General features: G+C 48.1%; 1 protein-coding gene across 1 annotated transcript in view; it reads right to left on the bottom strand.

Annotated features, from left to right (window-relative positions):
- The window catches only part of diaph2 (diaphanous-related formin 2), a 482,385-nt gene that overhangs the window by 341,980 nt on the left and 127,863 nt on the right, over positions 1 to 12,542 (bottom strand). Inside the window, 2 exon segments of the mRNA XM_061234698.1 lie at positions 459 to 528; positions 770 to 844. Coding sequence (XP_061090682.1) covers positions 459 to 528; positions 770 to 844 — 145 coding nt within the window.

Below are 12,542 nucleotides of genomic sequence, written 5' to 3'. Positions count from 1 at the left end.
GCTCACTGTGTTATGAAATGGCGGTTTATGTACAGGCATGGCAGCAGTGTTCATGGGCCTGGGGAGTTGCTCATCAGCTATCACTTACTGGCGAAAAAGGGAAGATTAGCTGGAAGATTCTGGTGCTTACCCTGGTGAAAATCCCAGTTTAGCTGGACCTAGCCGGTCAAAGCTGGTCTGCCGCTGGACTTAGGTGGTCTGCCGCTGGGTCAAACGGTTTGAACCTGCTAACTCGTTAAGTAAACTGGTGGCTAAATTGTTGGACTAGCTGACTATAGACCGGTGATTAGGTAACTAAACTGGTCGAACAGCTAAAACCAGCTAGAAGTGTCGAAAGCAGACAGAGGCTTAAAGCAGCTGAGGCGGGTTTAAGACGGTCTTTTCAGCAGACTAACACAGACTCTGCGAATCCTGCAGTGCCATAGCCTCATAGGCAGCCCCCAGCTCCCCACACAAACCTTATTGTTCATGAAAGCCTTCAGACACTGGATCAGCTTGTGCTGGTTCTTCTTATCAATGCTTTCCTGCCTGGAGAGAAACAGAAGCAGTGGGGTTTCAGCCCGAGAGCTTTCACTTCATCATTTACCTCTTTTTAAATGTAATGTTTTGGCAATATTTACAGGACGACATTTCAAGCCAATGAAAGATAGAAAAGATAGAATATTTGAAGTGTGGCAGTTACTGTATGCATATTAAACAGCATTCTCTTTCTGTTGAAACGTTAGGCTACATGATTTTTTTTAATTTTTTTTTGGAAAGATGATCTTACTGTTTTTTATCCAGCAGTTTCTCCAGTGTTTCCAAAAGCAATCCCAGTCCTTCATGGCCAAAGTTGTTCACCCAGCTGTGGGGAAGGAGGAGAGAGACGGGAGATAGTTAGTGAGATCTGAAAGTGTTCAGTTTGCCGAATTCACAGAGCAGAACAGCCATCAAACCGTGCTCAGTGGAAAAAACATCAAACGCTTGACTCTTTATTTCCGGAACCATCCACACACTTATATCGGCGGGGCACACCTAGAGCCGGCTTTGTTTGACAGAACGAGACAGCTGCATTGAATCTTAGGAGATGGCCATTGTGTTCCCTGCCTTTGACAGAAAATGATATTGACTAATGGCTCCCCAAAGAGAGACAGGATAAATACCGTCGGGTAAAAGAGGGATTATTCGTCTGTTCGCTTTGTTTGCTTTTCGCAGAATTTATTTTGAGCTACAAAAAGACAGACTTGTAAAACAAACTTGTGGGAAAGGACCTAATTGTTATCATTTGGAAGTATGTGGATGACAATAATCGCCCCGTCCCCTGGCGGGGCTGAATTGGGACATAAACTCCACAGAAAATCACTGATTTACTTTGATGTGGATGTATGATCCCCCGCCCCCCCCCCCCCCCTGTCTGTTCTAAAATGAAAAACAATGTCTACATTATGCAGTTGAGACTCTGTTAATATATACTATTTCACTGAAAACAAATGACTGGCTTACTTTATGTCCACTGCCAGCAGTAGCTGCCTCCAGAATGAAAACCATCTAATTAGGGAGCCGGGCACAGTCTCATTTTACTTTTTCCTATAAATTTTCGCAAAACTTAAATGGCCTTTTGTAGTGTCCAAAAACCGAAAGATAATGGATATTCGTATGCTTTATAGCCCGCGGATCAGAAATGGTGCCGTAAATTCTGTCACTGCAAATGACGAATGTGTAATGTAATAACTCAATTATTCCATTCAGCCAATTTGAATCTGAGAACCATCAATGGATACTTGTCAACAAGGAAGCGTAAAGTTACTTCACACGCAGACCATTCACCCCAGCTTTCTCTGAGCAACAGCCACCTAAAGGAAAGGACGGAAGTGAAAAAATAACAGTAAATTAACTTTATCACCCCAAGCTGTTTGTGTTCCTCAGTCCTGACTGCCAGATGTTCCTACTGACCTGGACCGTGTCACATAAATGCATAAAACATCAGCGAGCAGCGCTATTAGCTCGGAGGAAATTTCTAGAAAAATGTATTCTTCACAAAAGAAATGATATGCAGAATGTAGTCCAGCTTCCCTCATCCAGATCCCAACCCTCCCCTGGAAAGGCTTTTCTGAAGCATTCTGCTGTGAGCCGGTCCATCTCTGTGTGATTAACATCAACACTTAATCCAGGCTACATATTCATTTCCAGCACGTTGGATGGCATTTCTCTACACACTCCCAATCCATTCTGTTTCATTTTGTTCATTTCATGCTGTTCGGCCAAACCTTGGCGGCCGTAATCCTGTTAAAGCTGCAACCTCCCAAAAATACATAAGCGCGACCGCAGTGTTTGATGTATTACTGGGAGACACTGCATTATTTCGCTATATTTGATGCAAATTCCAGTACTCCGGGTACAGGGTGTACTAGTTGGCCTAGGTTAATTTGAGCCTGCAGCTAAAGTATCTTTAGAAATTGTATCCGTTCCACATCCGTCAGGAGCGCGGGGAACGACGCGTCTCAAGGCCCAGAAATGTCAATAGGAATTAGGACTGGAGGCGCGGGGCGCGAGGAGGAGCGCAGTGGAGGCGCGGGCGCGCGCGCGTCCCCCGAGACTCGCGTTTTTACACGCCAATCTGCGGCCGGGGGTCCGGGGGCAGCCGGAGAGCGCAGGCCGGGGAAGGGGGGGGGGGGGGTCCACCCGGGCCCAATCAGAAAGTTTCACTCGGAAACCCAAGCACTCTCCCAAAGTCAGCCGGAGGTTACGTCTGAGCACGGTGCGGGAGGCGGGCCGGCGCAGCGCCTGTGTTTGTACCTCACGTATCGGAACTTTTAATGCTGATGAGGAGCGGCTAGCAGGAACATCCCATACCCCGAGATCCAAATCCCAGATTCATTTCGGATTTGGCCTGGATTTGGCCGATAAGTCCTTTGCTTCTTGAGTAATTCACACTCAGTCTCATATTTAGGATTAGGGAAGCCAATTTTTTATTTTTTATTTTTTTTTAACATCTCTTCCCAGAAGCATGTGGGCCCATCTGTAGTAAAGTGTATTTAATGTAAAAATGTGAGAAAACTGATAATTCAGCCTCGCACCACTGTGAAATATGCCAAAGGCAAACTAGAGAATATTCATACTGAGTAATACAGAGCTGATGTTCAACGGAATAAAAAGCTAATTAGTTAATGTGATAAATTGATTGTGTTTTACATGCTAAATTGCTATGGACATTCCACTTAGGGTGGCACACTTCACATAAGTATTGCATATTGCATAATGCATTTAGTTTTAACACATTACACAACACTCTGTTAAAATATTACAACTGGTGCATATGTACTCAAAACAGAAAATAATCACTTCCTTAGACAATTTTATTTCGAGGAGGCTAAAAACAAAACGCCTGCAAACCTTGGCAGGCATCCAGAAATAGCGGTGTGGAGGTTAAAATCCATTAAAATGAGACACAGCTAAGACGTAAGGAAAATAGCCGCCAAATGGTTACCCTGACATCAGCACATCTTCACAATGGATTGACAAAGATTGCAGAGGTAGTTTTACAGCGGTAGATTTCTAGGGGGAAGCATGCAAGAAGAAACATCACAGCCTTGTTACTGGAAATAATGCATTTCTAAGCTTTTGTAAGGCTTGTCTAATCTTCAGAATCTTTTGTCCTGAAATTGGTGTTCTCGCTAAAATTAAAACCAAGAACTGGCCGCGCTCCAGTTTAAATTGTGTTCCCTCACACTGCCGCGCAGTAGCATGTAACAGGGTTACCATGTATTTCTAAAGAAACTAATACAGCCTCCTCCTATTCTGTGGACAGCGAAGACACTCATTCTGGCTCCCAAACAGCCACTTGCGATGCTCACAATCAAATCTGAAAACACTATTTTGTTTCGTGAACGCGTGATGCGAAACCCCCCTCCTCCAGCAGAACACCGCCCCCACCACCAAAAGCCCGCGTCCAACAGCCAAGCGTTTAAGAGCTATAATACAGCAATCAATATGGTATCGCGGGAGATAATTGGCTATAAACCGCATTGTATCTGGAGACGGTAAATGATCCGGGGCTGACGAGCAGGTTCCCCGGCTCCGGGATAAGTGATCAGCGATGGGCAGGAGAGGACCTCGATCGCATCCAGATTATGTCAGCGGCATCACTTGTTTTCTGCTCCGTGGTGTCAATTAAACAAAATACATGGGGCAATTTGTAGTATTAAGGGGCCATAACTCAATGATTTATTCGTCCACTTGACAACGATTTCACACACCAGCAGCATGTATATTAAAGTCATTTGTATTGACAATCAGTGTCAAGGAAGAGCCGCGATTAGCCCTGATGTGTGCTAGCCCACGGCGGTGTGTGGAGGTGAAGTAAGGTATTCTCTGACCCCGCTCCCACTTTCATCGGGAATTACACAACTGCCAAGCCTCCCCGCACCATCACTCAATATTCATTACCAGGCAACCAAACCCAATTTGCAACTTATTACCATTTGCTGTACACTATGCTATAATGATCTGCTTTGTTAATAAAACAAAACGGCATAATGTCGAAAATTTATAACTGTCTGTTTACTAACGCTTACGGTTTAATGTTCCCCGTTCCCCCTTCCCCGCTGTTTCAGGAGCTCATTGCGTGCAAACATCGTAAAAATGAAATCTTAAAAAACAATCTCGTTTTACTCGATCTAATGCAGAGCGGCACTTTTGGATATGAAATTTGGACAGAAATGCCGTGGTTGTAAATGGCAGAGGGGTAGAAAGAGAAGGAAGACAATATTTTTGCGGGACTGTAATTCACTAAATCTGTAGCCCAGGCATATCCTTCTTCCCTCCAATGGGACAGCCTGTGTTAACGCCTGTGTGATGAAGCCAATATTTTTTCGAGATACTGTGATTCATACACGCTGTTGTGGGTACCATGGAGACCGCATTAATGATTGCATGGGCAGAACACCTCCGTCTTCAAGGACCGTGTAGGCTACAAAATGCAGTCACAAAAAAACAAATCCGATTCACTCACAGGTCATAGCCTATCCAGGATTTATGTCACTCTGTACATCCAGTTTGAGCCAATGAGCTGATAGCAAGACGATCTACTCAGTATTCTTTAAATCAGCAGCTTGACTCACCTACATTACGGAGCTAAAAAAAATCGAAATACGAGGCTACCTCTGAGGCAATCCTGACAACTGATGCCTTACTTAAGGAGTTAAAGACCCGTCCCCTGTGTGTTGTCACACGCTTCTATCACTCCAAGGTGCGACGGTCTTAGCACTGCTGGGAGATGAGGCAGATTAATTCAGAGATGCCGCAAACGGACGGAGACGGACTGCAGAACAGACTGCAGCGGTTTAACACGTCCGTATGTCTGTCTGTCTGTCTGTCTGTCGGACGTGACGGACAGGGGGCAAACTGGTCCGCGTTTTTCCTCAGTCAGAACGAACGGCGTGGCGGCTCCTTATCAGCTTCCACTACTCGATTTATGGCATGCATCCAAAGATTTCATTAACTTGGGGGGGAAGGTGCAGGGGGTGGGGGAAGGGGGTGTGGGGGGGGGGGGGCTTGTTCATGAAATATTGATAGGTATAATCTTGCAGTTAAGTGCCACCAAATTGTGTTAGTTTCTGCAATCATGTATATTCCGCAGGCAAAATGAAAAAAAAAAACCATGTGCAGCTGGTGCGAGGGGAACTGTTTTATATGTTCTGATTTCGGTGCTGTAGGATTTCGCTGTAGGCAATATACCTCATTGCATAAGAGAGCAGGGCCTGAATCCAAAACGCGGTCGGCCTGGGAGAGGACAAAACGCAATCAAACAGGCTACGCACCATGCCAAGCAGCAAGGGCGAACCGTTCTTCATTTAAAGCGACATTATGACCCAGCGCTGCTTTTTATGTGCCTTCATGAATAATCTATGGCTGGTCAATGTCCCCGGGTGAGCTCGTCGATGGCCCGCTGCCTATTCCTGGCTCTTCGTCCCAGGGTTATAGCGTAGCCGCTGACCTCCGGGAGTCCGATAGGGCGGAGGATTCGGCGGAAGCTTCGAACAGCGATCCATCTTCCTCGCCCTTTCCCCGCACCGCAAATACCAATGTCCAGGAATGGCCGCGACAGTAGGCATTTTTCTCCGAGAGAGGCTTTTTGTGGCACATTGATTTCAGCCACCGGCTCGATGGCGTTCAATTGTGTTTCGTTATTTCAACGTAACAGGCTGGGGAGTGTCGGGAGAGCACTATATTATACGAGCACAATATCTTTCATATTGTGTTACGACACAGCGGCAGAAAAGTCCTACTCTGCAGCTCCCGACCGATTCAAAGCCGAAACTTTCCACTTGAGGCCTAGTATTCTTAGCAGCAAATTGCTCTTGACATTACAACCTGAAATCAAGCGGCAGACCGCTTCGCGAGCCCAGACTCCGTATTTCTCCAATCATCGCGACGATTTCACACAACAACGGTCCGCAATCTGCAGCTTACGCCGCCATGCTCAAACACTATGATAAACAGCCTGATGATATAATGACACGTTACAGCCGCCTACTGAATGCATAGTGAAACATGACGTGACAATACGGAACGCCACGAGACATAAAATGTAAGTGATATGTATACGATACGTTATATAATGTGACGAGGTCACCGTTAACACACTGCGTAGAAATAAATAACTAATAACTTTTATTATGTACCACCTTTCATGCAATGGTATCCGGCCTAAAGTGCGTACACAAAAGCACGCCTCTAGTCTCTGGTCTTCCGAGAGAAAGGCGGTCTCTGCCCTCTCCCACTTTTTTTCCCCTTTGGGAGAGCGCGTCGTCAACAACAACAACAAGACAAACACCGCACTCTCCCTCCTCCGACTCAATCGCACCGAGGAAGTAAAGCCGGTGTTGAAGTTCACGGCAAATGGAAAATACCCAGGGGAGCGCGGATAAGTCTCGGACGCCGAGACCGCGTGGCGTGCCCACACGGCTTCGACCGGGCGGAGCGGCTGCACAGAGCCGGGCCACGGCGTCCTCCGGTCTTAACCTTTACAGTGAGACCAGGGTCCCCGCGTGGCGGCGAACGGCGGCGGGAAGCGTCCGGGCGTGGAGCGACCCCGTCCGTGACCCGTGTGCGTACGTCCTGTTCTCCCCCGCGGGGGGCATACATGAAACACGCGTGTGTAAAGGCCGGGGGGAGAGGGAGGGAGGGCCGGGGCGGAGAGATAATCGGGTGAGCGAGCGCTCTTTTTCAGAAGACGACCCGTCTTTTAGCCGGCGCGGTTCAGCGCGCTCAGATTACCGTAATGAGGGATGTTCTCTCCCCGCAGCCTAGGCCAATCTGCCAGGGGGGCACAACTCATCCGCTGCCAGCGCTGGGCCCGGCGCAAGCTCTCTAATTAAGTCATAAATTTCGGCATCCCCTGCACCTCCCCCACCACCCCTCGCTCCTCACTTTTGATGACACGGCAGTATTTTAAACATTCTCACCCGCACCCCACGCCCGGCGCTCATCCATAAGATGAAGAAGCGGGAGGAGAGGTGTAATTATTTTGGCTGGAAGGAAACGTGACAAAGACCCAGCAGCGCGGTGCGAATGCGCCGCTAATTCTAGCAAAAAGCGGACTGCAGCAGCAACCTAACAACAGAACCAGATTAACCTTCTGTCCTGAACCGGGGGCGGGGGGGGGGGGGGCGCAGATTAACCATTAACCCTCCGTCCTGGGGGGGCGGGGGGGTGACATCAGCGCTAAACCAACAGAGACTAGGAAGCGGGGGCCCGTTCCGCACGGTCCCCGGACATTTCCAAATGACCCCCCGCAGAGAGAAAAACACTCCTGAAATTTCTAATTATCTCCAAAACAGCGAGAGGCCCCCTAGCGCTCTCTGAATTAATTGGACGGAAAATAGCCTCTACGGAATCGAGGGGAAATCATTCGGAAATTGCCAAAGTGGTGATTGATCAGCCCCATTAATTGAATGGAAATATAAAGCGATACATCTGTAATACAGCTGATGGGAGAAGTGAAGGCTCCCTGCAGGGAGTGCTATGGGATCTCCGCGGGTCCCCTGCGGTTCAGTGTCTTTTGATCTGGATGCAGACGAATTGAGTCACAGCACCAGCTTCCCCCTTCTAATAACTCTAATGAGTCATTTTCTCACAGGCTTGTGGAAATTGAATCATTTTCTGTTCTTTACAGAAGTTTTTGCCCGAGTATTTAACTTGGTACACAGAAGCGTAGAGACACCGTACACGTGTTTTTCCTCCCTTGTTGGTTTAGAGCTTATTGGCTTTGTCTTTTCTGTTCCTAGCGACAAACAAAAGGAACATAAAACCACAATTTGTGTGGTTTTGTTTTTGTTTATTAAGGTCTGGATTTGCACCCTGCAGAGACACACGTGGGAAATGTGTTCACTTATAAAAAGTCGAGATAAAACCTTCGCATTCCTACCCAAAATAAAAATCTGGGACCAATGAAATTAGTTCAGTGAGTTCAATTAGCTCAATTAAATTCTTTAGATTCCCCAGAAGAGCTGAAAATTAAAAAAAGGACAAGCGCTTAAATTATCTCCACGGTGTTCCTGAAATTGTTTTAACGGTGCCAAAAATTAACACACTGAAGGAACACCTTTAAATCAACCTCCGTACACACCTCCAACAGCGCGCTCACAAACTGTCATTGACACGGTTAATTGACATCAACATTCAATGTACGGTAAAAGCACCCGATACAAGCCGGTACAGTGGATCCCAGGACTATAAAGGATTATAAACCACTGATCTGTACAGCATGGCTTTCGACCGCCGACTGTGAAATAACAGTGACAGGTGAACCCAACAGCAGCTCGACAACGTCTGTGGTCCATCTAATCTCCCACCGCTGAATCCACTAACTTCATTAACCAAGTTACATGTAAACGCCCTGCTTATTTAATCAGTTAATTATTTACCCGTGTTCATCGGTTGCCTGTCACTCAGGTGGATGGTGGTTAAACCTCCAATTACTGCCGATCCCCAGGGCACAAACCCAAGGAGTATTTATGTGGCAGTCCACTGTTTTTTTAAATAGCCACTGTTTTAGCACTGTCCGTTAAATCGATGCGATATTAATTAAGACAGAACTCGGGTGCATTCGACTCAGAAATCGGTTTGTAATTTGAATGAAACTACACAGTTTCACTCTCTGTATTGTTTTTTAACGGACGGGCAGGGTGAGAGTTTGGAGCGTTATGCGGTGAAGATGTCACTCCTCAGAGACAGGGCTGAGCAGAGATCCCATCACTCTCTGCTCCTGCAACATTTCAGAAGTGATGGAAGTAGGTCACCTTTTCCAAGGCCGTTAGCTGAGGTTCCTGCGCAGGTAATAATCTGCACCAAATGCACAAAAGTCCCATAAGAGTCAAGTGCCATAAGGCCACACACAACTTTGAAAGTGTCATTTACACTGACCTCAGTCTCCAGTTGCAGCACACCAAGGTGCCATTTATTTACATTTGGAGGGTGAAAGTTGTCCACCTTAAATTCCAGAAAAGATGACCGAACAGCTACATGTTGTGTCTGTGTGTGTGTGTGTGTGTGTGTGTGTGTGTGTGTGTGTGTGTGTGTGTGAGAGAGAGTGTGTGTGCGTCTATGTTAATGTATGTATGTGTAGGTGTGTGTCTGTGTGCGTGTGTGTGTGTGTGTACATGCTTGTGTATGTATGTGTAGGTATGTGCGTGTATGTTTGTGTATGTATGCGTAGGTGCGTGTCTGCATGTATGTTTGTGTAGGTGTGTGTGTGTGTGTGTGTGTGTGTGTGAGTTTGTGCGTCTATGTGTAGGTGTGTGCGTCTATGTTTGTGTATGTATGTGTAGGTGTGTGTAGGTGTGTGCGTGTATGTTTGTGTATGTATGTGTAGGTGTGTGTCTGTGTGTCTGTGTGTATGTATGTGTAGGTGTGTGTGTGTGTGTGTGTGTGTGTGTGAGAGAGTGTGCGTCTATGTTTGTGTATGTATGTGTAGGTGTGTGCGTCTATGTTTGCGAGGGAGAGATATTTTTTTGTCAGATATAACACCCATGGGCTTGACAAAACAATTAATACGGGAGGCAGCAGTGGAAAGCACGAGGGCCTGTGGGTTATTGGATTTAACACTGTAGACTACACACTTACCCCCGTACCTGAGCAATAGCATTTCTCACTAAATCAATACTGAATTCAAATCAGATATCTGAATTATGTATGCCTGGCTTCAGGGCTGCTGAAGATATGGCTGGCTTTGAGGTTAACAGATGGTGGCATAAAATGAAATGGGTGTCCCGCTTAAAATATACCCAGTCACGGAGGACATTTGAATCTTTGCGCGCCTTTACTGCTCTTGACAATGCTGCCACCATGCCGTGACATGCATGTCCAATAGCCCGGTTAACTCATTCATTACCCTGCGCGCTTTTACCGTGAAAAAGCCGGCAGGACCACTGGGGAGAGGAGGAACGGTATATACGCCTGCGAGTCCTTTTTTCAAACGCGCCGTTCCTGCGGGTCAAACTCTTACGCAGCGCTCACCTCGTCAGCAATAAAGAAAGTTGATTTAGTCAAGTCGGTTGAGTTCAGAAAGCCAAGAAAGAAAACACCTATGCGCTTTTATTTCATAAAAAAAGTGCCCCCTGTCTACCGTCCGCACAAACTTCCTGCATTTAAAACAAACAAAATCCTCCTGGAAACTACAACAGCAATCCATTACTTCCCCGGACAGGAGGATTCAGTCGTGTAATCATTTTTCACAGCACCCCTCACCCTCCTTGACAAGTGTAGTGTAGAAGATCAGCCCGGGAGGGAGGGAGGGTTGGGTGTGTGTGTGTGTGTGTGTGTGTTTGGGGCGGGGGGGGCACGGGGGGCTGAGGAGCACTGTGGGCAAACAAAGGTGCGTAATAACATTTGGAGTCCGGAGAGTCGACTGTGCGCCGCGGCCGAAGAAAAATGACCCTCCCTGCCAGCTTTAAACCCCATTTTACTCCATCGCCACGGCAACCCAGACGGCGGGCTGACGGGTGAGCTTTTTGATAACTTTCTCCCGGCCGCCCCCCCTCGTGGAGGAAGTCAAAGGCGCATCGTCACGCCTAAAAACCCGCCAGGAAGACGAACGGGCCGCGTTCCGGGCTCGTAACCGCCCCCGGAAAAGCGCCGGCGTTTCTCCTCATGTCCTTAAACGTGTCCTTCAGGCTGCAAAAGAGTCACGGGACGTCCGCAGGGACCCTGGGACAGCCCAGCGAGCCGCGTGTCATCTGCTCAACGGCGCAGCCTGTAAGGAACCGCGCTGGCGCCTGCCAACGCAAGTTAACCTCTTACTCATTTTATCATATCGTTCAAAATGCACCGTCCATAATTACCATCATTACTGGCACAATTACGATATTCATAAAGAGCAGTCCAAGCATCAGCGGGGACGTGCACTGCTCAAGCTGTCAGCGGACGCGTTTTCGCAGCGCTATGCAAAGTGCCATTTTGTTTTGATACAGTTTTCCTGCAGTTGCCTGGAGCCAGCCAGTGAATACAAGGAGTATCAATTATGCATGATTGACAGAGACTGCCTCCAGTTTCAACATTGGAAATGACACCATTTAAATGGCGGAGATGGGCTATAAACCATCCCCGGCCTGCCCACCCTGGCACCTCGGTGTCTCCCGCTGATAGCTCCGCTCCTTCTAGAAGCATCTATCAGCGCGGCGTTGGCTCCTCATTACGCTAATACACTCCCCATAACCGTCTCCGTTGAGTTTGTGGAAAGCCATTCGCTGCACTCCAAAGGCAATAAGAGCCCTTCGCTTGCCACCAGATTAGAATACTCCCCACTGCAGTAATGAAATCAGACCGGGGCCTGACTGAGAGAAAATGCTCCATTTGATGAATCTGGCGCGGTGTAATGTTACCGGATTATGCCTTTTACTGCATTCATTTAGCGGTGATTAATGGGGAGGGCCCCGCTGACGGGGAAAGGGCAAGCAGGGTGGCGCTATGCAGCCGCCCCGACCGGAGCAACGAAGTCAGGGCCGCGCCCCCGGAAACGGTCACGACAATCTGCGCCATCGCACCCCCGCCCGGCGTGGAGCGGGAGAGCCGCGTCTGACCGCCCTTAATGGAGCCAGTCCGGCACCGGAGCCGGCCGTGATGTCTTTCAGCCGCGGGAAGGCGTGGAAGCGCGCGCGTGCGTCTGCGTCGCCCGTCTGCGTCGCCCGCCCGCCCGCGGAACGCTTTTGGCAGTCGTCCGGGGCGCAGCGCTTGATTATGGCTGAACATTTCTGCTGGCGGTTCAAACCTTAATTTGAGGACCTCTGGATTCTGCACATCAACCCGACGCTGCTGAATATTTACTGGGAGACGCTCGCCGTATTAGGGAAGGGCATGAAAGCCTTTCCTTACAGGCGCTGTAAAAACCCTCAGCACGTTCTGCTCTCACACCGCCGACACCGTCTCCCTCACGCTTTCCTCACAGAGACATACACAGAGTCAGAGAAGAAAAAGGAGAGACAAGAGAGGGGGGAAAGGAGGGGGGAAAATAAGAAAGAAAAGGCACAAGAGAGACAAAGAGCCAGATAGATTGAGAAAGAGAG

This window comes from Conger conger, chromosome 3 (genome assembly GCF_963514075.1).
Source record: "Conger conger chromosome 3, fConCon1.1, whole genome shotgun sequence".
NCBI lineage: Eukaryota > Metazoa > Chordata > Actinopteri > Anguilliformes > Congridae > Conger > Conger conger.
The sequence above is the reverse complement of the archived record's forward strand: the minus strand, read 5'-3'. Positions and strand labels throughout refer to the sequence as shown.